We start from the raw sequence: 24,139 nt of genomic DNA, 5'->3' as shown, positions 1-24,139 counted from the left end.
ATATGCCTTGATCCAATACAAACAATCCGAAAGCTATAACTTCGCTTCACGAAGTGGTTGTGCCTCGTTCACAAAAACGCCTGCTGCACCCATACCACTGCCGACGCACATACTTGTGCACAACAGTTTCTTGTCACTCCGGCGAAGTTCTGCGAGGCCGGTGACAACTTGACGAAGGCCAGCTAATAATTGGTACATGAATTTCAAAACATCAGGCCGACAACAGTGAGCGAGACTCACTCATTCCCACAGGATGCGTGACGGCTATTGCTCCACCACTACCGGCAAAGCATCAGAACAGAAGTATACCAGTTGTAATGACTTACTTCGGATTGATTTTGTCCATGGAAATGCCAAGTTCCTCGACGCAGTATGCAAATTGCGAAGCGAACGCTTCGTTGATCTACGTCAGAGGTGGTAAGCCATGAACGGGAAGAACCTAAGAGGTAGTGATTCACCTCATAGATGTCAATATCGTCCTTGGTGAGACCAACTTGCGCAAGGACCTTGGGAATAGCGGAGATGGGGCCAACGCCCATATAGCGCGGCTCGACACCTACAACAAGCAGTAGTTCAGCAGACACTCGAACAACAGAAAGTGATAAATAACAGACCGACGACGACGCTTCCAACCCATTTTCCGAGAATTTCCATGTTTTCCTTCTCCGCACGTTCTCTTGTTGTCAGAATGCATAGCGCGGCACCATCTCCAATACCACTGGCGTTTCCAGCAGTGGTAGCTGCATCGCCCCAATCTTGGAACGCAGGCTTTAGACCAGATAATGTCTCCATCGTCACGCCAGGTCGGACTGTGTCGTCTGCGGAGATCACAGTCCCACGGATTTCAACTGGGATGATCTCATCAGAGAAGATACCGGCGGCCATCGCCTGTTCTTGTGATCAATGTGCAACACGTGATAGTTTGGATATACAAACCTTGGCTGCGCGAGTATGGGATACGAGGGCATACTCATCTTGCTTCTGTCGCGAGACTTTGTAGGTTTGAGCGACCATCTCAGACGTCCAACCCATAGGCTACATTGAATACGTTAGTATTTGATCGATATATCATACCCAGACGCACTTGTATGCAGTCGTGAGCCCGAGGATCTTTGTCTACAGATTCGGCTATAACAGGCGTGAGACGAGGGCTGCGTGAAAGTGAACATCGGTGTACTACAGACTTTTGGAAACTCACTTCAGTGTCATATTCTCCACTCCGACTGCCATGCCCATGGATATTTCGCCTGACTGGATAGAGTGGGCGATGTTTCGGACGGCCATAAGGCCGGATGAACATAGTCGGTTCACTGTCGAGATGGGAACATCCTGAGGGACGCCAGATGCGAGAGCCGCGGCTCGTGAGGTGTACATCGGGGAAGGAGTATGGCATGTGCCTGCAGAAAGTTGCAGAAACACACGGCACGGTATGTAGTGCCGACTCAGTGCTCACCAACACAAATGTCGTCAAGTTTCGCGGGGTCGAGCTTTGTCTTTTCAAAGGTCGCCTAAGAGTCGGATTCAGTCACCGTAAACAGTATATTAGTCCACAAACAGTCTGACCTTTAATAAAGCTTGCATCATTTCGTCCACTGGAATATCCTTGAATTGACCCTTTCTGTACTTCCCCATCGCAGTACGCTTTGCAAAGGTAATGACCACATCATCTGGGTTCTTCTGCAGCACTGCAGTGATACCCCTGCCGCTATGTGTAGAGACGTTGCGCATCGTAGACGGGACTCTAGCGCGCAAGACTGTAGCGAACATGAGGGACAGTCACGTAGTGTGAGATTTCTACTTACAAGATATAAAAACAAACTTCGTGCCTTCTCTATGCAAACCAACCAATTGCTGCCATGGTGTGACGAACAAAACGAGTGTGTCCTATTACAGAAGGAACTACTGTCTTCATTATATTAGGGTCTGGACTCTGACTACGGAAAACTACGAGTGTGTAGACAAATGAGCGTGCAATTGAGCGACTGTATGAAGATGAAAACGATGTCCGTGTGTAAAAAGTAAATGCCAAGTCCATGCTAGTAGATGAGCATCTAAGAAAACTAAGTGAAAAGACGAGAGAGCATGATGGACATCTATATCTATATCGATATTAGATGGGATGTGCAGGTTCAGCGGTGATGTCGCATGGGCGATGCAAGAAAACCAAACCAAAACGAAAGCAAGTAAAGCAAGGTTCAACAGCAACGTGCGGCAACATCCTCGCCCGCACCCTATAAACTAAACACCCCCGCAGCCCTCTTCCTACTCTGAATCGGATGCACGAGCACCAAACTGATCCCAAGACCCACAGTCAACCCGATGCTCGTGCTGATCAACTGCAGCGCCGTATTGAACCCGCTCAGATAGGAAGAACTCGAACCGGAGGTCTGGTCGACAACGAAATTGAATAGCCCGCCGTTGCCTAAACCTGAGGGGAGTTGGAAGAGGATGCCTGTGATCTGTGCAGGTTGGTTATGATGTCAATTTTTAGACGCAGAGTAGAACAACGGGACGGGGGCGCACCATAACGACAAATGCATTTCCCTCAAAAAACCTCCCATACAAATTCGACACAAACCCTACAGCAAACGCCCCGACAGCTGCCGACATGTCGCTCTGGTTCGGGAACTTGGTACCCACAAAATGGTTCGTCACCCATCCGATGCATGAAATTGCGACCAGGAGCAACTACAGCCCATCACAATCAGCACCAGCACAAACCCACAAATTCAGAAGCCGAAGCCACTCACCAACTCCTTCCTCTTCAACAAAGCCCCAAACCTCAAACTTAAAAACAGACTGTAACTTGGCACAGTCAAAAACGCCCACCACAGACTCGGCGTCCTCTGCCACCACTCTCCCTCCAGATCGTGACTGTCCTGGCACGTATAATCTGTAGCGCCCACTATGGATGTACCCACCATGGTCTGATACAGCTCTGCTCCGATTGCGAGTCCGAAACCGAGGAAAAGGGAGTACATGAGGGCGTAGCAGAGTCGGACGGAGCCTGCTACGAGAGAGCGGGAGGCGACTTCGAGGGAGCCGCAGAGGACTATAAAGCCCTGCGAAGTGATTTTTATTGAGCAGGTTTGATTAGGGATGGGAAGGAGAGGGGGGAAGGGGATAGGGGAAGGGACTCACAGGTAAAATCAGCACCACACTACTGCTAGCAACCGCCGAATAACAAAAATGTCTCGTACTAGCCAATGCAGCGCTCAAAAAGCTCAAAAGCGTAGCTACCGTGATCTCAAATACGTTCCCATACAGCTCGTTGCGCACGCTGAGGAGTTGGATAGTGACGAGGAGCGCGCCGAGGGGGAAGGAGACGAGGCAGTCGATGAAGGAGCCGTTGAAGGAGACGCTGCAGATGGAGGCAGAACACATCCCGCCGAGGAATATTAGTTGGGCGAAGTTGTATACGGGCTTCTTGCGCATGAGAGTGTCGAGGGCGGCGCTTGCTGAGGATACGGAGATGACATCGTGGATGACCTGCGTTTCGGTTTTCAATTAGGTATGGAATGTGTGCAGGGAGGAGAGAGACTTGCATCCCAATATAGCCCATGCGCCTCACCGAGTTTGCCTAGATCCAAAGCGCTGCCCTGACGGATGAACTTTACGTTACTCGTCCCAGTCGCGTTATCTTCGAAGCTGATCCACAACACGTCGGGCAGATACATACAGCTCAGGTCTAGCTCCAACACACGCGCTGTGCTCTGAATCTGTGCAACGAGCCTATGAGACGGGCCTCCAAACATCATCATCGCGCGTGCCAGTTTCAAAATGAACTCTTGCCGCTGGAGAATCGCAGCTACGTGCCGGGTGATCTGCGAACGATGTGAGTTCCAATAAGAACGTGAAACGAATGAGGGATAAAACGCACATAAACCTCGGCCTTCTTCCTCTTCCTCCTCTTCTCCTTCTCCCTCCTCTCCCTCGCTTTCCTCTCCCTCCTCTCCCACTCCTTCTGCTCCTCCATCCACTTCGCCTCAAAATAATCCCCACCGTCCACTTTTCCCTCCGGTGTTCCAGGCCCACCACTACTCGACCCCCGGGTTCCAGGCGTAGAAGTCCCACTTGCAGGATGCCGGAAAGGCGTCCCGGGCATACTCAAAGAAAACCCCTTAAAATGCGCACCATGTAGCGGGTGCGGTAATTCTTTCAACACCCCTGTCCAGCGCTTTGATTTTTTACCTCGGGCGGGTGCAGGCGCAGTTGGTAAGGGCGGCTTCCCGGTAGGTGAGGAAGCAGCAGTCGTCACTGCAAGCGTATCCGGGGAGTCTTCTTCCTCGTCTACGAGCGTATTGGATGCAACTTCACCCTCGTGGTCTTCCTCCACCGGCCCACCGACTCCACGCGTAAAATTGAAATCGGTGCTTCTCGTCCGGCGGGGGAGGTGTAAGTTCAAGCGGGGCGGTGTACGTTGTGGTCCTTCTTCAGACCCAGATTCTGTTTCTGCCTGGTTCTGCACAAGTGGAAGCACCGCAGGCGGAGGCTGCAACACGTCATCAATCCCATCCTCAAACCGATACCTCACGAGCCCATACCCCCTCTTCAAATCAGGCGCTAGACCGGCCTGCTGCGGCGCCGCAGCACCCGTAAGCGTCCCCGCACCTGTAATCAGCGCCGCCATTGTGGCAGGCGCTTTTTCTTTGTGTTTAAGTGCGGGAGGAATGAGCGCTGGGGGTACGGATGCGAGGAGGGACGCTGCGCTGCTTGAGGCGGAGTGGATTGTGCGTCCGAGGGATTTTTTGCGTTTGTGTTTGGAGTCGATCCATGGGCGGTCTGGGTTGAAGAGTTCGGATTCGTCTTCACTTGGTGGGTGGTCATCGTGCTCTTGCTCGTGTTCGTAGAGGGCTAGGAGGGCACTGAGGACGCCAGAGCCGAACTTGGGCTGGGAAGGATGTAGGGAAGGATGGGATTCAGGGTCACTGTAGGAGGTATGCGCATAGTGTGGGGGGTGATGCGGGGTGGGTGCGACGGATGGGGGTGTGTGAAAGTGCCACCAAGATTTCTTGGGTTTGGGTTGGTTGTGGTGTTTCTCGAACTCGCCGTCCGTGTCATGCTCTGTGTCTGTGCCACGTCCAGCTCTGGACGATTTGAGACGGTGGTGCCTGCGACCAAGTACACCCCATCGTTTGGTGTGTGCTCTGACGACGCCTGCTGCCTCGCGTACGGCAAGGTGCTCGACATGGCCTGCATGGCCGTCACCCGGCATCTGCGAGTCTCGGCTTGCTTGCCTTGAGGAGAGGGGGAGTCCAGCACTCTCGAGAGGATCGATGAAAACCTCGCCAGGAAGGGCGTGGGTGCGGCGGGGAAGGAAGGGGGTGGAAGAGGATGGAGATGTGGGTGCGGAGGAATCGGGGGTGCTTGGTGGATAGGTATGTTGCAGGTATGGGTTGAGGTAGGGATGATCACCGTCTGGTGCGTCCGTGAGGGTAGAGGAGTGGGTGACTGGGGGCAGGGTGGAGGTTCCGGGGGACGGAGACCCGGAGGGGGATCGGGTACGGGAGGAGCTGTGACGCCTGAGTGCGTCTTTGAGTGTTTCGAAGGCGCTTGGCTAGAAGGAATGTTGGAATTAAAGTGTGAAATATTAATGCGATACTACTCACATCCTGGGCCATCTCATCTAGTGCATGAGGAGTGGAGGGGGGTGAGTGGAAATGATCAGTGCTGGCCCATTGTACGCGGCGGGGCGTACAGCTGCCTGGATGGGGCGGGGTTGGGGACATTATACTAACGGGCATTGTATTAGACCGGTGAGAAGGGGGTCGAGAAACGGTCGGTGAGCCCGAGTCAGGGAGCGTGTAAGTTAAAGACATAGTAAATGTGAGATACGGTCACCATGGACTGGATGCTAGTACGCACGTTGAGTAGAACCGGCGCGACGCGTTCCAGATTCGAAAATTGATGATTATTCACCAATTATTGAAATGATACTCCACAATAAATTGCAAAAACACTATTGTCGACTCGGGTGAACTCGTTTCACCGTCGCTTGGATGGTTGGGTTCGACTTGCATGATTGATCTAGTGTACATATACTTGAAGTATTCGAAGAAGGTGATGGCAACAATTCTCTCACATGATGTCATACTTCCTTCTTCGTCACGGTCACCCCGCCAAGGTCAGATACCACTCCACAGCCTAATTTAATTCGTACCCCAATATTACTGCGCGGTCACATACCAGTGTAAACGACCCACTTCTCATTCGCTTGACCTCCAGCTAACTCCAACTTTGACCGCGTACTAGTAGTCGATTCCCATACTCCAATTCAATCTGATGTCAGTCCGCTCCACCTTCGACGGATCATCAGATAGGCGATAAGTGTCATCCATTATAAGTACTTGATAAGTACATCGAATGATTATGTATATGGGCGTGTAATCAGTATATTATAGGTCCGGCTAGGGGAGACTAGTCCATTAGGCTCATTTATACCTTAAACCGCATGCCATACATACCTGCAGAGTCGAAAGGATCACTTCTGCAACCGACTCCCTAGTTGTATCGTTGCAACCTCGCTAATCTCAAGCTCGTCTAAATTATCTCCCTCCAGCAACCCTCCTGGTAGCCATTGGAAATCTGGCATACTGGGAGTAGTATGCACCATGACATCCGATTCTTCAGTTTCAGAGGGGTCCACGTCCTAGAAGTAGTATAAACGAAAGCTCGGGACAACAAGCATGTCTACACCCACCGTATACAGAGCATCCCTCTCATCACCAGCCGCAAATTGTGGATATGGAACCCAACCTTGATTGCAAACGATCAACTAGCACAGCAGCAACGAACAAGCGCGGCTCACCCTCAACATGCAGATAAAAGAACTGATCCTGTCCTGAAATGTAAGGGATGATGGCGACTGTTCCATTACTCTCAACCTCTTCGCAAGGGGCATCCGCATGCAGTGTGTTAGATAACCTGAAACTAGACGGACTGAAGACACTGCCAAGAATCCAGGTCCCGACGAACCGAAGCCAAATAACTGTGCGGTTAGGTAGTTCATCATAGGCCATGCGATCCATGATCGTGAACTGACGCTGGTCAGGCCACACCGCGACGAGAGAGATATCACAACTAGACATATTGCCCAGCGATGGGAGAATTCAGAGGGCTAACACGGCGTCATATGAAAAGGAGACACATGATTGCGAAACGGACCGCTGTCTCATCCGTGTATTGACGTCATGCAAACAGCCAGGATGACGGTTGTAGAATTGTCAACAATCTTTGCGTACGCGTATGACTATATATCCAAGTCCTCATCCGGATCATCATCATCAATATCATCAGCAGAATCAGGGTCGTACAGAATCGTCCCAACTGTTGTAACAGGGTTGCCTAAAGTCTTGATTAACATGACATGCAGCATAGAGGAATGGAGCACCACCTTCGTGTGCATAGGGTAACGGCACTTGAGCTCGCGATTTCTCCTGCGACGGCGTGAGATTCAGATTGAACGATACGTTTTGCGTTGGATCCGGTCGAGCCTGTAGTAGATAGGGATAAGAAGGCAAGTCAAGCTACTGTTCGTGCTCACCTGCTCTGCCTTCTTTCCGGTCCAAATACTTTTCAGGCTTTCAAGAGCTTGCAGGTCGCACGGGACATCTCCTTTCCAGCCTTCGACAGTCCTCTCTACACCGCGCCTACTCCCACCCCTTATAAGGACCTCTACAACAAATTCCCTCGTGCCCTTGCTCGCCCACGCTCCAGCACTCGTCCCGTTGCCTTCGGGGCCATAAACCAGGCGTTCACTTTCATGTGTACGCTCAGAAAAGGGGATAAAGACACTCCAGAACTTCTCTGCCGGGCCAGCTGGTGGAGGTTGTGTAAGATATGCAGAAGCAAGGTGCGTGATGATTGCTGGGGGATGCGCAGTAATATGCATGAGCGTCGGTGAAAGGGAAGTTTGAGTCAGTAATCCGAGAAGAGGACAGGGCTGGAGATGTACGATGAGGATGGAAGGTTCTTGGGGAAGATCAGCAAGTACAATGACATCAGTCGTGCTGTAAACACACCAGAACGAGTTGTAACCAGCCCAAGGAGCGTCCGAATAAACTTGTACGTCTTTGGCGTGGATCCGAGGTCAGATGCCAATGTATCCACCGAGTCGATGATCACATTCAGTGATCCCGGAGGTACTACAAGGTTTTACATCAGTCGGATCATCACGCTCATCAAACGCGTCAATACTGACCAGAATTAACGCGAGCCAGTATCTCGTCCTGAGGATCACACCACGCATCGTCGTAGCCAGGAATTCGGTCAGTAAAGTCGAAGGCAGTGATATTTGAAGCATCAACGCTTGTCAAGCTCGATGGTGGATGCAAGAAGCAAAACAGTAGAGTCTGAGTAGCTGGTCTGAAATTTGAGATCAGATTCCTTAAGATAGGATAACATGTCTGGGCAGAAGATGACTGGAGGATGATCAGCGGTTGATGTGGTTTGGACCCCCCTGGGTTGCTGGTGATAGAAGAGAGCAGGGACATCTTCTCTTTGTGATGAATCCGGGTGGCATCAACATGATATAATTCAAGTCACTCCGGAACTACTCGACTCCAAGCAATATATGTAAGCTACGACAACATTTGTTACATTATGATAGTATTATAGGCTTTGTGACACGGTTCCGGCAGCTTGTTTCTCCCAATATGCCCTCCGGAGAATGACTAGGTCAAGTGTCCACCCATAAACACCCAACTTGCAAATAGGCTTTTCCACCGCGAACCCGGCACCGCGGATGCACTTTTAAGAATGCGGTATCAGAGAGGTCGTAGTACCGGCCAGTTCGTCATCGGAAGGCTCATACAACCGAATTGCGTGCATCAGCGTCTACCATAACTGCAGGCTGCTTCTCGTGCAGATGGGGTCACGGTGTGAGGATGAAGCAGCGTCTCATGATTTGTAGCGACTTCGCATCGGCGTTTGTCTGCCGCTCCAGGCACAATACGATTCACACCATTGAGGGCTGCGGTGAGACGGTGCCAGGTCTACTGAGTCAGCAGCTTCACAATTCAACAGAAGTAAACAACTCCTGGCAAGGTTCTCAAATATCTGTATATCCGTTCATCCGTTATCCGAGTTAATACCGCCGTGCCTACATAATGGCGAATTCCTCAACTCCCTTCATTTTCACCTCCTTCGCACAATACCATATTTCACAACACCATCTATACCAATATGTATTCTACTCCAAACTCGTCGTCAAACTACACGATGAACCGCTGGGGTTTCGACACCCATATGCACAGGTGTGTTTTGACATTTAGAACATGTTGGATTTGCTCATACCTCCCGCAGTAACTTACACTGTGATTCAAAATATTCGAACTTGCTACACCAGCACAACCACTATCTTGAATCGGATCTCAAGCAGAACAACCATGGTGCAGAACACGCGGAGGATGAACACAGCAGTGCACCCTTCAACTTTTCTTGGCTATCCCATTTGCCTGGTTTTTGGGTGACGGATCTCATGGCGACTCACGTTCAGGAAGAGACTCATCAACGTGTGAGTCATACTTCTACTCACATCCCCGAGATTAATGGATCCCTGATTCCCGACGAAAAGGACGAGCACCGTCCACAATATATGGTCAAGTAAATGCCCGTCTGGCAAAGACTATCGCTCTCTTGCACAGAGAAACTGCACGGCCCACAGGGCGTCTCTACTTGGTTTTTATTGACATACAAAATTCCACACAATTACGGGAGAAAAGCCCGGCCATGTGCACGGCTATACATCTGCACAATGATCTCCTACTTTACCATCTTATAAATTGCAGTAGTTATCTCGTCAAGGCTAAAGGTGACGCATTTATGTGCACCTTTCCAATCACTCTAGCCGTGGTGTGGTGGAGCCTGACAGCTCAAATTTTGCTTCTTCATGCATCATAGCCTGCGGAGATACGATGCGCATGGAACACTTTTTGCACGTGGTGATCCACTCTGGATCCCCGCTATGCGAGACGAATCCTATCGCTGGTCACATGGGTTATTTAGGACCTGTGGTCAATCGAGCCGCCCGTATCTGTGGGAGTGCGACGGGCCGCCAGGACTTGGTTCCAAAGTTACCAGCTGATCTTGACGTCAATAGCGCCGCAGAATCTGCCGACGACAAAACCCCATCCGATATGAGCATCAATTCATCTTCTCTGCTTTGTGCATTCATACCTATTAATGCCTGTACATTCCCATAGCGCTTTGACAATCATGTTTGCCTGCTTCCGTCAGGAATATTCGAACGGTGTCAGCTGGTCGGTGGTTTGGACCCTCCTGAGTTGGTTGCTGGCGATAGAAGAGAGTAGGGACATCTTCTCTCTTTGTAGTGAGTCCAGGTGGCATCAACATCATATAATTCAAAACTACTCAAGTCCAAGCAGTAAGCTACTGCAACATTATGCACAATAGGCATTATAACACGGTTCCGGCAGCTTGTTTCTCCCAATATGCCCTCCGGAGAACGACTAGGTCAAGCTTCCACCCATAAACACCCAACTTGCCAAGAGGCTTTTCCAACGCAAACCCGGCGTCGCGGATGCACTTTTGAGAATAAGCTATCAGGGAAGTCGTGGTCGCCTTGATCTCTTTGACTGCGCTATCCGCTTTGAATGCATGTTGTACAGCGTGTGCGAGCAAGTCCTCTTGAATTCCTGCTTTTCTATACGGCTCGTCGATGTAGAAGTGACGGATTGTAGCGACGGATGATGTTCCTTGAGACTTCTTCGCAGGCAGCGAAGAAGATAACTTTTTCTTATCCATCAGCGTATCTTGCGACTGAGAGTCCTTGGACGCGTCGATAGCTATGAGACCAACAAACTTTCCGGAATATTCAAGGATGAAAAAGCCTGAGGAGGGAGACCGCTGATAATGTTTTGCAATGTCCGCAACATCTGGTCTTCGCAACAAATCCATGGACGCATCTTCGAATTGCGGGCGATTGAACCTATCAAGTTGAATTACTGAGCGGTTATTTCTGCACTGGGTGAACATCGACATACCAATCTATGAGGTACAGCATAACAGCTCCCCAACATCCAAAGGCTGGAAGAGGTGGTAAATACCCAAGTAGCCCATACTCTGGTTTAGGCCACCAGTCGAGCAGTTGGATCATAATGCATGATAAGGCCACCCAAGCACTCAGCGTGAATGGGTGGAAACAGGCTATGAGATGATTTGATCAACATCGCGGGGAAGCCGTTACTAAAGGATGACACGCACCACTTTGATTAGCGACTGCGAGACCCTCCATTGAAGCCTTCCCGATGCTGAACTTGACCAGTTTGTCATCGGAAGGCTCATACAACCTAATACGTGCATCAGCTTCTACCATGACTGCAGGCTGCTTATCGTGCAAATAAATGGGGTGAGAGGATGAAGCGGCGTCAGGCTCACGATTTGAAGCGACTTCTCATCGATGATCGCACGTTCGTCTGCCACTCCAGGCACAATACATCTGAGAGATGGCCTAGTTTACGTTCACGTTTGAAACTTTCTTCAGCCATTAGCGTGCGCTCTCATTGGTGGAGAAGTACTTAGGCGACGCTAGGCGCTCGGCTACATACACAGGCTTCTGTTGAAAACTTGTTTTGACCGGTTCGACTTTTTTAGATGTACGATTCACAACGGTTGATGGGCCCATAGAATTCGAAAGTCTTACACCTCCCTTTGATGTGTAGGCTGAAGAGGATGAAGTTCAATGCAAACAGGATGAGGACTGAGACGCTGAAGAATTGTCTTCAAAGACTTCAAACCCGCCCTTATCTAGTCTCCCCTAGCCAGCCGAAGGAAGACCTTCTGATAGCTCTTATTAGACTTGCTTCACACACCAGATCGATCATGGGTTGAATAGTTTTCCCAGCCTGCCTGAAGATATAAACCACCACCGAGTTGCAGAACAACTTCCAAGTTCCTACAACCATGCTCATCACCAAAACATTCCACGACGTACCCAGCAAACTCGATAACGGACGTCCAATCCGTATCTTTGTGGTTGCTCCTGTTGTCCCAAACTATCCCCAAGCAAAGTTTCCCGGTAAGTTGCATACTATGATCGCTCATATTGTGCAACTGATCCAGTGCTTGCGAACGACAACAGGCGTTGTATGCTTCAGGTGTGCATGAGTCCGGGCGCGGCGAACTCACGCATGATTGTTCACATCTGTTAGTGAAATCTATCAAGTGACTGGGCCAGTGGAAAGGTTTGCTGGTAAGATCGCGAGTCAGGGATATGTGGTCGCTTGCCCTTCGAGCTACCACGAGTTTCAGGGACCAGAGGCAATTCCGTATGACAACGAAGGTCCGCCTCGTTCACGTCGTCATCTTGCTATTCGTTACTTATTACAGTCAATATCAGGGACTGATAGGGGGAATAAATATAAGGCAAACTTCTTTATATCACGACGGTCTGCATTCTCACCTACTCCCGTGTCAGATCGAGAAAGAAATAGCCGCGTACAACGAGGTCAGCCGCCTGGTGCTGATATCGATAGACTTCTAAACATCAAGCGTGATCTAGGATGCTACGCTCTCCATAGACCTTCTAGTTTCATTACCAAACTGCAACGGTCGCATTGCAGGTATGTCGACGATCCTTGCATCAACCTACCTGATTAACAATGTTACTCAGCGACAGGGATGTGCTTGGGAGGACACTTGGTGCGTCTGTCAGCTACTGCTCTTGCGTGCAGTGATCCTTCAACACGTAGACCATAGGCATTTCGGGTGAGTAACAGAGCGACGTCACTGCCAGTAATTTTCGCTGACCCTCGTGAAGGCTGCTTTCGATCCCCGTGTACTATCCACGGTGTGCTTCTTCGCGACCGATGTTCACAGTGCAACTCTCGGCAAAGGCAAGAACGATGACTCTCTTGCGCGTGTTTACAAGGGAGATATGACAGGCAAAGGTGAACTTGTGGTATGTTTATTTCCAAGTGCGGAGGACAGTAAGTGGCAGTGCTGAAGCTTTTTGTAGATGATCTTCGGGAAACAGGTGCGTGGAGCGTTAGGACAGGAGGTGTACTGATGCTTAGAGCCGGCAGGACACACATGTCCCTCGCGAAGGTCGTGATCTCATCCGCAAGACTCTTGAGGATGCCGATGTGACCTGCTCTGTAGGTTACATGATTTATCGTGCATTTCTAGAATGTTTACCACAAATGCAGTTTCTGGAAGTGCAGGCGCAGCACGCATTCATCAGAGATGAAACTTCGAAAGGTCGATGGGACGCTGCCCTCACGCGGTCCATGTTTATGTTCATGATGGAAGTATTTGAGAGAACCATCGGAAGAGATCTCGGGCCCAAAGTCGGGGAAAGAGAGGAAGTGGAGCATGTATGCTAGATCAGTGATAAACATCGTACGCAAGAAATATTCATTCCCAAAGCTTAAAGCGATGCAGAGTAGATGACGACGAAAAATATTGATACAATTAGGCCACGTCGTTCTTATTCGAGACAACACCTCCGCGACATTAGTAAACAGGCGAGCGAGGCCACTGGTCATGACCTTGCTGCCAGCTTCGTTAATCGTGCATACAAATGATGATAGTAAACACATTGATGGTATGAATACCGTATATGCGTGGCACCAGAGTCAGCAGAAAGCAGAAAGCCGGAAAGAAAGAATATGGATACGGCAGTTCTACATCTATTACTTCTTCTTGGTGGCCTTCTCCGCAGACTTCGTCACTGGAGAGTACTAGTTAGCAAGTGTGTCCGTCGAAAGATTAGCCTGGTGAACTTACCCTTGCCGCCAGACTTGTCAGTCTTGTCGACCGACTTGATGACACCGACAGCAACAGTCTGCCTCATGTCACGGACGGCAAAACGACCAAGAGGTGGGTATTCGTTATAGGACTCGACACACATGGGCTTGGAGGGAACAAGCTTGACAATGCAAGCATCACCAGACTTGACGAACTTGGGCGCCTGCTCAAGGGACTTTCCACTCCGACGGTCGATCTTCTCGATCAACTCAGCGAACTTGCAAGCAATGTGGGCGGTGTGACAGTCAAGCACTGGAGCGTAACCAGCACCGATCTGACCGGGGTGGTTGAGGACAATGACCTGAGCGTTGAAGGAAGCAGCTTCCTTAGCGGGGTCGTTCTTAGAGTCGGAAGCAACGTTGCCACGACGAATATCCTTGACCGAAACGTTCCTGAAGACTTATTAGCATAAAAATAGAATAAAAATAATAAATGCGCACTTGACGTTGAAACCGACGTTGTCTCCGGGAAGACCCTCAACAAGTTGCTCGTGGTGCATTTCAACGGACTTGACTTCAGTAGTCACGTTCGAAGGAGCGAAGGTAACAACCATGCCGGCCTTGATAACACCAGTCTCGACACGACCGACGGGCACAGTACCGATACCACCGATCTTGTAGACATCCTGAAGGGGAAGACGAAGAGGCTTGTCGGAAGGACGGACAGGAGGTTCGATAGCATCAATGGCATCGAGGAGGGTCTTGCCCTTGACAACACCAGCCTTGGTCTCCTTGGTCCAGCCCTTGAACCATGGCATGCTGTGCAAGACGTAAGCAGGGATCGATCACAGGAACACAAATGAAACTGACTTGGGGGACTCCTCCAACATGTTGTCGCCGTGCCAGCCAGAGATGGGAACGAATGCAACGGCCTTGGGGTTGTAGCCGACCTTCTTAATGAAGGTAGAGGTTTCCTTGATAATTTCGTTGAAACGGTCCTCGCTCCACTGAATTCGAGTGTTAGTGCATAAATTGTTCGAACTACGTCAGTGCCTCTGACCTTAGTGGTGTCCATCTTGTTGACGGCAACGATGAGCTGACGGACACCGAGAGTGAACGCCAAGAGGGCGTGCTCACGGGTCTGACCGTCCTTGGAGATACCAGCCTCGAACTCACCAGTACCACCGGCAATGATGAGGACAGCGCAGTCAGCCTGGGAGGTACCGGTAATCATGTTCTTGATGAAATCACGGTGTCCTGGGGCGTCAATGACCTGATCAAATGCTTCAGTGAATGTCACTCGGAGAGCCATCAGATACCTACGGTAACCATGTATTTGGGGGTCTCGAATTTCCAGAGAGCGATATCGATCGTGATACCACGCTCACGCTCAGCCTTTAGCTTGTCGAGCACCCATGCTAAAGATCGTTATCAGTTACGTTACTCAGATGTAGATTATCAAGTTTGCTCACCATATTTGAAGGAACCCTTGCCGAGCTCAGCAGCTTCCTTTTCGAACTTTTCGATGGTACGCTTGTCGATACCACCGCACTTGTAGATCAAGTGACCGGTGGTGGTTGATTTACCGGAATCGACGTGACCGATGACTGCGATTGATTAGATCAGTGAGTCAGTTGTAGATATGATGAGATACACACCGACAACGTTAACGTGAATCTTTTCCTTTCCCATTTTGAAGGATTTCTGTTCGATGGGGCGATCGTTAGTAGATGATCCTTCAAACATATAGATCGGTAATAATCATTGAAATCGGAGACCAGATGGTGGAAGGTCGCAGAATGGCAGTGCACGATGATGATAAGAACATCGGTGCGTGCAACGCGCAAGTAACCAGGATCTTTTGGAAGATCGGTAAAGAAAAAGGACTCACTTAAGTGTACAGAAAGAGAAAAAAAACAGAGAGGAAGGGGATGTGGTGGTATGAAAGAAAGAGAGAGCCTGTTGATTCCGCTGATAGTTATACCTTCCCAAAGGAAAATTTTTATCGATCTGATGATTTGATATGCCGCCGTGACTCCGCTCGGCACCGGCCGCATGGCGCCGGACTGGCCGAGTCATGTCGCACTGCTGCTGACTCCTTGGTGAACAAGGCAGATCCACATCTGATCAATTTGATACCTTCGCAGATATGACTGGATGTAGTGGATTAATCACTGAGGCTACGATGTGCTACATCCTATCGATGACAATGTGCGCTAGCTAGTTGAAACAGATTAGTGTGTGGCTACCTCATGGCAGATCGATGCTGATGGATTGTGATAAAAAGAAATGACGTAAAAGGAGAGATTTCGGAGAGCAAAGATAGATCAAGGTCAACAGGCCAATCAATTATGAGAATCCGAACAGATCATCATGAGGATCAGTAAGTGTCTGACAAAACGATTGCCTCATTACCTTCGATCAAGTGACACGCGCTGGAAATGCGCTCGGTTGTGGAGATATGTGCTGATGATTGCCAATGGGCAGCTCCATCCCCCAACCCTTTCCCCCTTTCAGAAATCGGCACTGGAGAATGCTCTCAAACGTAGGTCTCGCACCCACGTCTACTTGCAAGCAAGCCCTGACAAGGGCTGCAGCATCTCCTGCTGCTCCACCACCATCATCCTCTTCTCCTTCTTTCTCCTTATCATCACCGCACCGCTCATCCAGCGCAATAGACGCGTTGGCGAACGGTGAGGTCAACCCCTCTTGTGCTTCAGCTGCCGTAACGAAGGGGCATTCTCCTACAAGAAGGACGTACGCCACAATGCCAAACGCCCATACATCTTGCTCCTTCCCGTAATACCGCTCCCCGCGAAGTATTTCAGGGCCCGCATAGTCCAATCTTGATCAGGTAAGCGAATGCACTGAAAAGAAGGCGCCTAGGAAAACTTACGTCCCACTGAATGTATCCCATCCATTCTTCTTCACGAGTCCCGAACTTCCGAAGTCTATCAAGATGCATTTACCAACTGGCCCAAGGACAACATTCTCGTCCTTTATGTCTCGATGAACTGATAATAAATTAGCATATCATCCAGATATTCTGGAGACGAACTACCGACCTATCCCATGAGAGTGCAGGAAACATAGAGCATCTGCAAGCTGTCCAAGATAGCTGCGAACGTCAAAGGGCGGAAGACCTTGAGGATAGGCCTCGACAAGGTCAAATAGATCTGTTGGAGGAGGCGACTCGTCCAATTTCTGTTCAGGCGTGGAAGACGGTAGGACAAGATAATAATAGTGGTTGTCTTCGAAGAAATCCAGCAGAGGGCAGATATTTGGATGTCCTTTAACTTCTTTTCCCTCTTCCCACCTTCCATCGCGATGTACACAAGCGCAATCAGGCTGCGAGCATTCTGTTTCCCCATCGATTCGAGTTGAAGGCCGATGCCGTGACGGATCCCATGGCCGTATCGCGGGCAGGGTGTACGACGTCGATGATATTACAGACATAACGAATATTTCTATGGGTATCGTGCCAAACCGTGGATGTCGTTTCCAACAGTCAGCAAGGATGCGAGACTTGATTATTTGTTTCAAGACTAATGGTGGCTTGTCCCGTTATCAGCCACATGAATCAAAATGGAAATCTGGTGGATAAAATCTCACCCCAAGAGATCCATCTGTTTTGTATTCGCGTACTCTTTTGACGAGGCCGTATGCCCCTCGGCCGATCTCACCCTCGATGAAAAAGTCTGATATAGTCCTGACATCGGGTAATGAGGCGGCTTCACGAGCGGGAGTCGGAGGACCAGTACTCGCAACGGAGCGCAAAAGACTTCCGGTGCTTTCTGATCGATGGAGAATTTGGGGCATCATAGGAGGCGGTGAAGGCGGCTCTATTGGCGCTATCAAAACGCGTCCTGCGATGAGTGAGACACGCTGCTGTGAAGACCTCCTTCGGGGTCGTGGTAGGGTAGGAGAACGGGGAAGTGGCGGACGATGAGCTTCAGATACGTTCGGCTGAAGAGGAGTTGCTGAATGTAAAGACAAGCGCGACAGTGAACGAGACGGATAGTCCGAGATCGGAGAGTCCGTTAGGTTGGGAGTAGATGCAGATGGAGATATCGTCACGGGTCCATGGCCGAGAGAAGAAAATTGGGCTTCAGAAAGTAGTCGGACAGAAACTGGGGAAACCAATAGAGATGGTCGGGTAGCCATTGCGGGCTTATTAGAGTCTTCGCGCTTTGGAAGATCCTGTGAAATATTTGGTGGCTTCTTCTCTAATGGACATTGAGGTTGTGATATGACATCGACTTTGTCATCATCTTTCACAGACCAATCAAAGCCGCGACCTATCGAGGTGACCCCCCAACTATTTCCGATACTTGTTGACCTGTACAGCAAAGGGGGGGCTGGGGATAGCCAATCATCTTCGTCGAAGACAAGATCGACAGCGGCTGCAGCGAGCATGAATTTATGCAAGGGAGCCAGAGCGAATCCTTCCAAGACACGAGTGCGCAAGGATGAGAAACGAAGTGAGTTCCCCAAAATCACTTGATCAAGTTACTTTATGTATAGCGCGGGGTGGCAGTCATCCACTAAAACACTGCCGATAATGTCTCACGCTTACAGTTATAGCCACTTCTCCGGCCCCGTACGCGTGTACCGTCCCCATGGTCCACATTGTCATACAATCACCTTGCCTCAGTGACCCGTGGCAGTACGTAGGCAGGTTGAACAACATTCGTAAACAGGTATGTACTTGATGAATACGAGACGGATCCAAACTGCCAAACGAGTCCATGGGATGACAATCTGCCAGCAACTTATAATACGAAAGCGGCGTGGTGGCTACTTGCGCACTGAATGCACACTCCACCCATGACGACCTCAGACTTCCGCTTCTGCAGTATATTCATTAACCATCAGTAAATGAGACTCATCGCGGTAGTGCCACGTCTCAATGTAGGTGTTGGTTGCTGTGACTTGGAGCTGATTTCCTGCATTGCGACGCACAGAATTCATTGCATATCTCCTAGCGCCGCAGCGCCCTCAGGGCCGCAGTCTTGTACAAGTTCAAGTTGTTTGCCTGCACGAATTTGAAGAATGGAATGGCAGCGTTAAAGGTGCTTGACATGAGAGTAGTGACTCATTGCCGGTGCCAGAGATATTCGCATATGAGGATTTATTCTGAGACGGTTTCTTCATTTCTCCTCGTTATTCTCGTTTTAAGACACCCCAAAAACTCATTCTCACACTTTAGCAAATCAACAAGCCGCTGGTGCACATGGACGCTCGCCAGTATCAAGTGATTTTTTCAACGATGGAACGTTTGTGGCGGGGCTAAGAGGACCCTCGGGCTCTTGAATACGTGAGAAGAACATAGCTGTACTAGACGCAAGGGAAAGATCCGACCTTTCACAGACAACGACCCTCTGGATCTGGCTGAAAAGTTGCAGCCAGTTTGTTTCATGTGACCCGCCAATGCATTCTATAGTTGCATCCGCGGGGAACTGTCATCATAGCGAAGGAACGCATTCCTTCTATTGGGTCTGTCTATTGGGAGACTAGGAGAACGTGTGATTCGGTTGAAGCTAGGCGTCTTTTATAGTCGACAGTGATGGTGAAAAACATCTCTGCTTCAGAGAAATGGCAGAGAGCAAGAAAAGTGCATGACTAAGTTGTGAACGTTTGAACAAGCAATTACTAGTTACTGCGCACATACATTTGAGCACAGCCACCGCTCGTTGTTTGGTTCTATTTGGAGCCAATACTGCCAGTGAGTAGAATCTAGTGGACGAGTAAGCCGTCGTTCCTAAAATCCAAAACTCGCGGGTGAGTCTCTTTATGCCGGTATCGAACAGGTCCACAGCACAGTCCAATGTCGATAATACTCGGTTCTGAAGAATTTGAGCCAATACAACCCGATGGATGGTTGGATTCGTACTTGGATGTGTTGATGTGGTTGCCCCATATAAATTCTTCACACCTACATCTGCTGAACTTCAACCGCTAACCGCTCCTTCCAGACCGCAATGGCCATCAAGATCCCCATCGTCAAGAAGCGCACCAAGCATTTCAAGTGCGTACGAAGCATCAGCACCTCTGTTCATAAGCCAGAACTCATTTTCTCGAACACAGGCGCCACCAGTCCGATCGTTACCACAGCGTCAAGGAGGCATGGCGGAAACCAAAGGGTATTGACAACAGAGTGAGGCGTCGGTTCAAGGGGCAGATTGCCATGCCCAAGATTGGTTACGGGAGCAACAAGAAGGTATGAGAGGCTTCTTCGCTGCTTGATGAATATACTTATGTTTCTGGTTAGACCCGTCACCTTCTCCCCAACGGCCTCAAGAAATTCCTCGTCAGCAACGTCAAGGAAGTCGACCTCCTCCTCATGCACAACAAAAGCTATGCTGCTGAGATCGCACACAATGTCAGCAGCCGCAACCGTAATATCATTCTTGAGCGGTGAGTCTTGACTACTTTGCGGTCTTGTGTGCTTTGAGATTCTGATGCCTTTTGGTTTTAGAGCAAAGGCTCTTGGAGTGAAGGTGACGAACTCTGCAGCACGGCTGCGGTCGGAAGAGTGATTTGTTGTTGTCGTTTGTCTCATTCACGCCATTCACATGTATCCATTTCTTATGCTGGAGATAATCGACATGCAAGCATGCTTCAGGCTGAATGTTGTATCGGCTCATCTTTTATGCTGGTGATATCTCTGTAAGATCGCGATCGGTCACTTGAGGATATTGGGCTATTCCTGTTATCTGGACGTGTTGATTTCATCTTCCTTTCTCTCCTTTTGTTGCGCGTCAGGTTGATAAACTGAGATTGCCTAATGTGGCACGCGTTCACATCGCTCATTGATCGAAGCACTCCTTCATCTCCACCTGAACCACCCAACATGTCCCTCAAATCCAGGCATGACACAATATCTACGCTTGCTGTGTACGCTCATAGCTAACCAAACACGTCCAACAGACCAGCTGTATTTGCTGCCAAGTCGTGGTATTCAGCAGACGGTTCGTTGCTCCGTCCACTAGATCATCTAAGCACTACATATCTTCTCTCAAATAACAGGGGACACTCTCGATACCGAGCTCTCGAACTGGTTGGCTGGCGTTAAACCTACCGATGAGGACGACTTTGCACCACCCGTTACAGGGTGCAAAGCGATTATCGCTCCGTAAGTTCTCATTACCGTCTCCTCTATACTCCTGAGGTAGATCCGGTGAACCACTAGCCACGCTGGGTACTTCTACTCTGGCCGTGCAGCTGCTTGGGCGTACAAGAGCATATCAACTGCTGGAATGTGAGTGCCTTTATCCCCAATCAATATCTTTGATGAGATGCTCTGCCATCAGCTCCCGAGTGTTCATTCTAGGCCCATCGCACGCTTTCCATCTCGGTGGATGTGCGCTATCGAAATGCGAGACCTATGAGACGCCGCTGGGCAGTCTCAAATTAGACAGAGAAGGTACATCCTGTCCCATAAACCAACTACCTTACGGATCTAACCCCACGAAACAGTCATCCAAGAACTCTATGACACCAAACAATTCGAATACCTCCAACCACGCAGGGACCAAGGCGAGCACAGTATCGAGATGCACCTGCCCTACGTATACAAAATCTTCGAGGGGTAAGCCACGCCCCATCTATACCCTCCCCTCGTCCGTTTCGAGTCAGGTTCGCAGGTGCATCGATAATATCAAGATCGTGCCGATCATGGTCGGGGCTATCGATCGGGAGCAGGAAGAAGAGTATGGAAAGATTTTGGCGCCGTATCTTGAGAGGGAGGATACGATCTTTGTGATTTCTTCTGATTTTTGCCATTGGTGTGTTTTGGTTGATTGATGTATGGCGTGTTTGGTTGATGGCTGATGGCTGATGCGTGTATAGGGGCCACTCGAACTATGGATACACTTTTTATTATCCCGAGACGATCCCTAGCGATGTGCCGGGGGTTAATTTACGCCGTAGCGGTCCTCGCCCCTCTCCCTCTCGGCCCATCCACGCGTCTATTTCAGATCTCGACCACGAAGCGATGAACATCCTTGCTCAATCTCCCGCGTCCAGCGCTCATGCCAACTTTGTCGCGTACCTAGAGCGCACGCATAATACGATTTGTGGACGACATCCGATCGGGGTGTTGATGGGTGCGTTGGGTGCACTGGAGGAGAAAGGCAAGCAGGCGAAAATGAAATGGGTGCGCTATGAGCAGAGCAGTCAGTGTGTGTCGTTTGATGATTGGAGCGTGAGTTATGCAAGTGCGTATGTCACTTTTTAGAGGGATGAAATAACAGGCAATGTATAACACACGGCGAACAACAAGCAATCTTTGACTACATGCACGGCTAGCTCTGTCCTAGCGCTGGGTTCAGACTGCGGAACCATGGTCTACATGGCGGCAAGAAAACACAGGCAGACACGACGCGCTAGTATGAGTCGCTCTCAGCCCTGAGGAAGTTCTCCTAGACGGCCACACGCGTCTGCGAGACTAGAATGGGGCATGAGGTTGTATGACTGAGTGGGGGGGTTTTATACCTCATCGGCAAATTTCGGGTGGAGATTGATTAGAGCGGAATTTTTTATTGGATGATGTCGACGTGTGCAGGTCCAAGATTCTGAATAATCTCACTGTCGCGGGGAATTTCCAATCACACCCAGCTTTCATGTATGCATCATGGCATCATTCAAATACTGACATGAACCTCGTGAAACAGAGAGAAGAAAGAGAGAAAGAACAAAAACAGACGTAGTCAAAACACGAAAAATGATATGTATACGGAGCGGGTGTATCAGCATCTGCGTCAGTCAGTACAATTAAATCAAGCCATCGAGACATTCTGCATCTTCGAAACCCATTATGTTTCCTACGACAGTGAGGGGAACTGCGGTTTCGTCGTCCACGTTGACAGGCAGCTGCACGTGTAGGGAAACCGTTCGCGCCGCCGCGACCGCGTCCGCTGCCACGACCACGACCCCCCCTATCTCCACGACTCCCCCGGTCGCCACCCCTGTCTCCACCACGCCCGCCGCGACCACCACGGTTTGGGCGTTCGAAGCGAGCTTCGATTTCGATAAAGACCTTTTCGTCCTTCTTGGTGCGGGCCTTGGGGGCGGATTTGGTCTGGAGATGGGTGAGATGAGGATTGAGAGGGAGAAGAAAGAAACTGACCTTTGCAGCGAAATACTCCAAATCCTCCTTCTTCGTAATTGGGGCAGCGCCCTTGAAGACATCATCATCGACACCATCGTTGGGCTTTCTGACTTCCAACTTGGGGACAAGTGCGTTTTCCTTTTCACGCTGCTGTGCGAGGTACTGGTCGAGGGTGAGGGTGTCATCTTCCTCTTCCTCCCTGTCACCGCGCCTTTCACGCCTTTCACCTGAAGGCTTTTCAGCGCCTTCCGCTGCTGCGGGAGCAGCCCAGCCATCTGCAGGGGCGTCACCTGCAGGGGCAGCCCAGTCAGTCTGCAGGAGCGTCAGCTGCGGGGGCAGCCCACTCATTTAGAGCGCCAGTAGCGTCAGCAGCTGCGTCGATTGTGGCAGCTTCCTCGGTTTTGCGCTCTGTTTCTCCATCGTCGCCACCCCAGCCGTTGTGGAGTTTTTTGTCAGAGTCGCTATGTGAAAGGGATGAGGGGGATGAAGTAGATGGGAGGGGGGGGGACTTACGTCTTTCCGGTGGCACTGTGCCTGTCGAATGGACGACCACGGCCACCACGATCACCACCACGATCGCCACCGCGACCGCGGCCTCTGCCACGGCCATCACCACGGCCTTCCCTGCGCTCACCGTCGACTGATACATATGAGCGATATGGATAGTAAACAAGAGATGAGACTCACATCGCCTTTGCTTTGGCTCTGGGGCAGGTGGCTGGTCATCAGTTGGAGGGGTAGCGGGTGCAGGAGCAGCGCCACGTTGGTAGTAGCGACCACCACGAGAGGCAGGGCCTCCACGTCCACGAGTTCCACGGGTCTTGTTGTGATTGGGCGGGGGGAGGAGCCTTATCAGCAGGAGGAGGAGGTGTAGATGGCCGGGATGGGGTCTCTATTAGGTGGGTATGGGAAAAAGATGAAGATGAAGTTGAGGAGTTTGAGATATAGTTATGATAACATACCGTCCAAGAGTGCAAAGGGGTTTCTTGTGGCCACCGACATAGTTTGACGGGGCCGTTTTGAGGATCAGTCAGACGTGACTTTTTTTGTTGTTGTTGTTGTTGGGGGGTCCTAATAGATTGGACTTGGCGAGTAGTAGTAGATGATTGGATGTGAAGACCCCGTAAAAGTGAATTGGGGTCTTCGTAAGCCACAAAGAAGCGGCTATACAGTTGATAACACGTGGTAAGTATAAAAACCCTTGACCTCTTTGTTTTAAAAGATTAACGCTTATAACCACAGGTCAGTTCGTTTCGTCGTCGTCGTTTGATACATCGATATTAATGATTTTTATAGCCTTGAAAAGCATCTCGACGAGTAC

The 24,139-nt window shown here is 50.1% G+C and overlaps 11 protein-coding genes across 11 annotated transcripts; 4 read left to right on the top strand and 7 right to left on the bottom strand.

Moving 5' to 3' along the window:
• Positions 1-33: 33 nt before the first annotated feature.
• Positions 34-1,767, bottom strand: EDB91DRAFT_1042641 (Thiolase, N-terminal domain-containing protein; the record flags this gene model as incomplete). The annotated part of the gene is made up of 10 exons (XM_041313012.1): positions 34-182; positions 241-278; positions 327-403; positions 459-556; positions 615-888; positions 937-1,035; positions 1,085-1,151; positions 1,199-1,397; positions 1,454-1,508; positions 1,564-1,767. 10 exons carry the CDS (start codon positions 1,765-1,767, stop codon positions 34-36), a joined length of 1,260 nt encoding a protein of 419 aa, XP_041183955.1.
• A 232-nt stretch (positions 1,768-1,999) lies between these two features.
• EDB91DRAFT_282956 (DUF1212-domain-containing protein) lies at positions 2,000-6,117 on the bottom strand. Its single transcript, XM_041326707.1, has 8 exons — positions 5,866-6,117; positions 5,610-5,733; positions 3,881-5,557; positions 3,546-3,824; positions 3,142-3,489; positions 2,751-3,062; positions 2,524-2,688; positions 2,000-2,459 (listed from the first exon to the last, which is right to left on the bottom strand). The coding sequence occupies exons 2-8, from the start codon at positions 5,727-5,729 to the stop codon at positions 2,232-2,234; spliced, it is 3,129 nt and encodes a 1,042-aa protein (XP_041183954.1). The 5' UTR covers positions 5,730-5,733; positions 5,866-6,117; the 3' UTR covers positions 2,000-2,231.
• A 1,021-nt stretch (positions 6,118-7,138) lies between these two features.
• On the bottom strand, positions 7,139-8,526 carry EDB91DRAFT_1097944 (uncharacterized protein). The gene is made up of 5 exons (XM_041317087.1): positions 8,201-8,526; positions 8,022-8,144; positions 7,544-7,971; positions 7,394-7,493; positions 7,139-7,344 (listed from the first exon to the last, which is right to left on the bottom strand). The coding sequence occupies exons 1-5, from the start codon at positions 8,490-8,492 to the stop codon at positions 7,250-7,252; spliced, it is 1,038 nt and encodes a 345-aa protein (XP_041183953.1). The 5' UTR covers positions 8,493-8,526; the 3' UTR covers positions 7,139-7,249.
• A 657-nt stretch (positions 8,527-9,183) lies between these two features.
• EDB91DRAFT_1077218 (uncharacterized protein) lies at positions 9,184-9,607 on the top strand (the record flags this gene model as incomplete). Its single annotated transcript, XM_041314913.1, has 3 exons — positions 9,184-9,254; positions 9,304-9,514; positions 9,545-9,607. 3 exons carry the CDS (start codon positions 9,184-9,186, stop codon positions 9,605-9,607), a joined length of 345 nt encoding a protein of 114 aa, XP_041183952.1.
• Positions 9,608-10,416: 809 nt separating this feature from the next.
• Positions 10,417-11,335, bottom strand: EDB91DRAFT_1042995 (uncharacterized protein; the record flags this gene model as incomplete). The annotated part of the gene is made up of 3 exons (XM_041313035.1): positions 10,417-10,948; positions 11,004-11,166; positions 11,224-11,335. 3 exons carry the CDS (start codon positions 11,333-11,335, stop codon positions 10,417-10,419), a joined length of 807 nt encoding a protein of 268 aa, XP_041183951.1.
• A 587-nt stretch (positions 11,336-11,922) lies between these two features.
• EDB91DRAFT_1042953 (dienelactone hydrolase) lies at positions 11,923-13,343 on the top strand (the record flags this gene model as incomplete). Its single annotated transcript, XM_041313031.1, has 10 exons — positions 11,923-12,041; positions 12,171-12,301; positions 12,359-12,429; positions 12,521-12,581; positions 12,632-12,660; positions 12,718-12,726; positions 12,779-12,919; positions 12,977-12,994; positions 13,044-13,115; positions 13,167-13,343. 10 exons carry the CDS (start codon positions 11,923-11,925, stop codon positions 13,341-13,343), a joined length of 828 nt encoding a protein of 275 aa, XP_041183950.1.
• A 309-nt stretch (positions 13,344-13,652) lies between these two features.
• Positions 13,653-15,398, bottom strand: EDB91DRAFT_1042760 (translation elongation factor EF-1 alpha; the record flags this gene model as incomplete). Its single annotated transcript, XM_041313019.1, has 8 exons — positions 13,653-13,690; positions 13,747-14,159; positions 14,208-14,525; positions 14,577-14,713; positions 14,767-14,979; positions 15,030-15,124; positions 15,179-15,313; positions 15,365-15,398. 8 exons carry the CDS (start codon positions 15,396-15,398, stop codon positions 13,653-13,655), a joined length of 1,383 nt encoding a protein of 460 aa, XP_041183949.1.
• Positions 15,399-15,956: 558 nt separating this feature from the next.
• Positions 15,957-18,299, bottom strand: EDB91DRAFT_282046 (kinase-like protein). Its single transcript, XM_041326704.1, has 4 exons — positions 17,319-18,299; positions 16,772-17,261; positions 16,603-16,720; positions 15,957-16,551 (listed from the first exon to the last, which is right to left on the bottom strand). The coding sequence occupies exons 1-4, from the start codon at positions 18,120-18,122 to the stop codon at positions 16,128-16,130; spliced, it is 1,836 nt and encodes a 611-aa protein (XP_041183948.1). The 5' UTR covers positions 18,123-18,299; the 3' UTR covers positions 15,957-16,127.
• Positions 18,300-19,687: 1,388 nt separating this feature from the next.
• On the top strand, positions 19,688-20,245 carry EDB91DRAFT_1242432 (ribosomal protein L32e; the record flags this gene model as incomplete). The annotated part of the gene is made up of 4 exons (XM_041322181.1): positions 19,688-19,734; positions 19,794-19,926; positions 19,978-20,123; positions 20,185-20,245. 4 exons carry the CDS (start codon positions 19,688-19,690, stop codon positions 20,243-20,245), a joined length of 387 nt encoding a protein of 128 aa, XP_041183947.1.
• Positions 20,114-22,301, top strand: EDB91DRAFT_282396 (MEMO1 family). Its single transcript, XM_041326706.1, has 10 exons — positions 20,114-20,123; positions 20,192-20,576; positions 20,637-20,677; positions 20,736-20,841; positions 20,899-20,967; positions 21,020-21,132; positions 21,186-21,297; positions 21,353-21,493; positions 21,558-21,929; positions 21,991-22,301. Exons 2-10 carry the CDS (start codon positions 20,494-20,496, stop codon positions 21,998-22,000), a joined length of 1,047 nt encoding a protein of 348 aa, XP_041183946.1. The 5' UTR covers positions 20,114-20,123; positions 20,192-20,493; the 3' UTR covers positions 22,001-22,301.
• Positions 22,302-22,481: 180 nt separating this feature from the next.
• EDB91DRAFT_1233985 (uncharacterized protein) lies at positions 22,482-23,820 on the bottom strand (the record flags this gene model as incomplete). Its single annotated transcript, XM_041321157.1, has 7 exons — positions 22,482-22,549; positions 22,587-22,788; positions 22,837-23,038; positions 23,163-23,279; positions 23,332-23,458; positions 23,506-23,613; positions 23,781-23,820. 7 exons carry the CDS (start codon positions 23,818-23,820, stop codon positions 22,482-22,484), a joined length of 864 nt encoding a protein of 287 aa, XP_041183945.1.
• Between the last annotated feature and the right edge of the window lie 319 nt (positions 23,821-24,139).

The sequence above is a fragment of the Suillus paluster genome (genome assembly GCF_016628075.1).
Source record: "Suillus paluster strain FC165 chromosome Unknown EDB91scaffold_2, whole genome shotgun sequence".
In the NCBI taxonomy this organism is placed as follows: domain Eukaryota; kingdom Fungi; phylum Basidiomycota; class Agaricomycetes; order Boletales; family Suillaceae; genus Suillus; species Suillus paluster.
Note: the sequence above shows the minus strand (reverse complement) of the source record. Positions and strands in the feature narration are given on the sequence as shown.

Excerpts from the sequence above, each read along its gene's own strand:
- EDB91DRAFT_282956 (XM_041326707.1), bottom strand. The coding sequence starts at position 5,729 with ATGTCCCCAACCCCGCCCCATCCAGGCAGCTGTACGCCCCGCCGCGTA. Across the intron at positions 3,063-3,141 it reads GTGTGGTGCTGATTTTACCT|GGCTTTATAGTCCTCTGCGG; the intron begins GTGAGTCCCTTC and ends ATCACTTCGCAG. Across the intron at positions 2,460-2,523 it reads GAAATGCATTTGTCGTTATG|ATCACAGGCATCCTCTTCCA; the intron begins GTGCGCCCCCGT and ends CAACCTGCACAG.
- EDB91DRAFT_1097944 (XM_041317087.1), bottom strand. The coding sequence starts at position 8,492 with ATGTCCCTGCTCTCTTCTATCACCAGCAACCCAGGGGGGTCCAAACCA. Across the intron at positions 8,145-8,200 it reads ACTGGCTCGCGTTAATTCTG|TACCTCCGGGATCACTGAAT; the intron begins GTCAGTATTGAC and ends AAAACCTTGTAG. Across the intron at positions 7,345-7,393 it reads GTTACCCTATGCACACGAAG|GCAACCCTGTTACAACAGTT; the intron begins GTGGTGCTCCAT and ends TCAAGACTTTAG.
- EDB91DRAFT_282046 (XM_041326704.1), bottom strand. The coding sequence starts at position 18,122 with ATGCTCGCTGCAGCCGCTGTCGATCTTGTCTTCGACGAAGATGATTGG. Across the intron at positions 17,262-17,318 it reads AAACAGATGGATCTCTTGGG|CCACCATTAGTCTTGAAACA; the intron begins GTGAGATTTTAT and ends TAACGGGACAAG. Across the intron at positions 16,721-16,771 it reads CCTGCACTCTCATGGGATAG|TTCATCGAGACATAAAGGAC; the intron begins GTCGGTAGTTCG and ends ATTTATTATCAG.
- EDB91DRAFT_282396 (XM_041326706.1), top strand. The coding sequence starts at position 20,494 with ATGTGGCACGCGTTCACATCGCTCATTGATCGAAGCACTCCTTCATCT. Across the intron at positions 20,968-21,019 it reads AGCATATCAACTGCTGGAAT|CTCCCGAGTGTTCATTCTAG; the intron begins GTGAGTGCCTTT and ends CTCTGCCATCAG. Across the intron at positions 21,133-21,185 it reads TCTCAAATTAGACAGAGAAG|TCATCCAAGAACTCTATGAC; the intron begins GTACATCCTGTC and ends CCCACGAAACAG.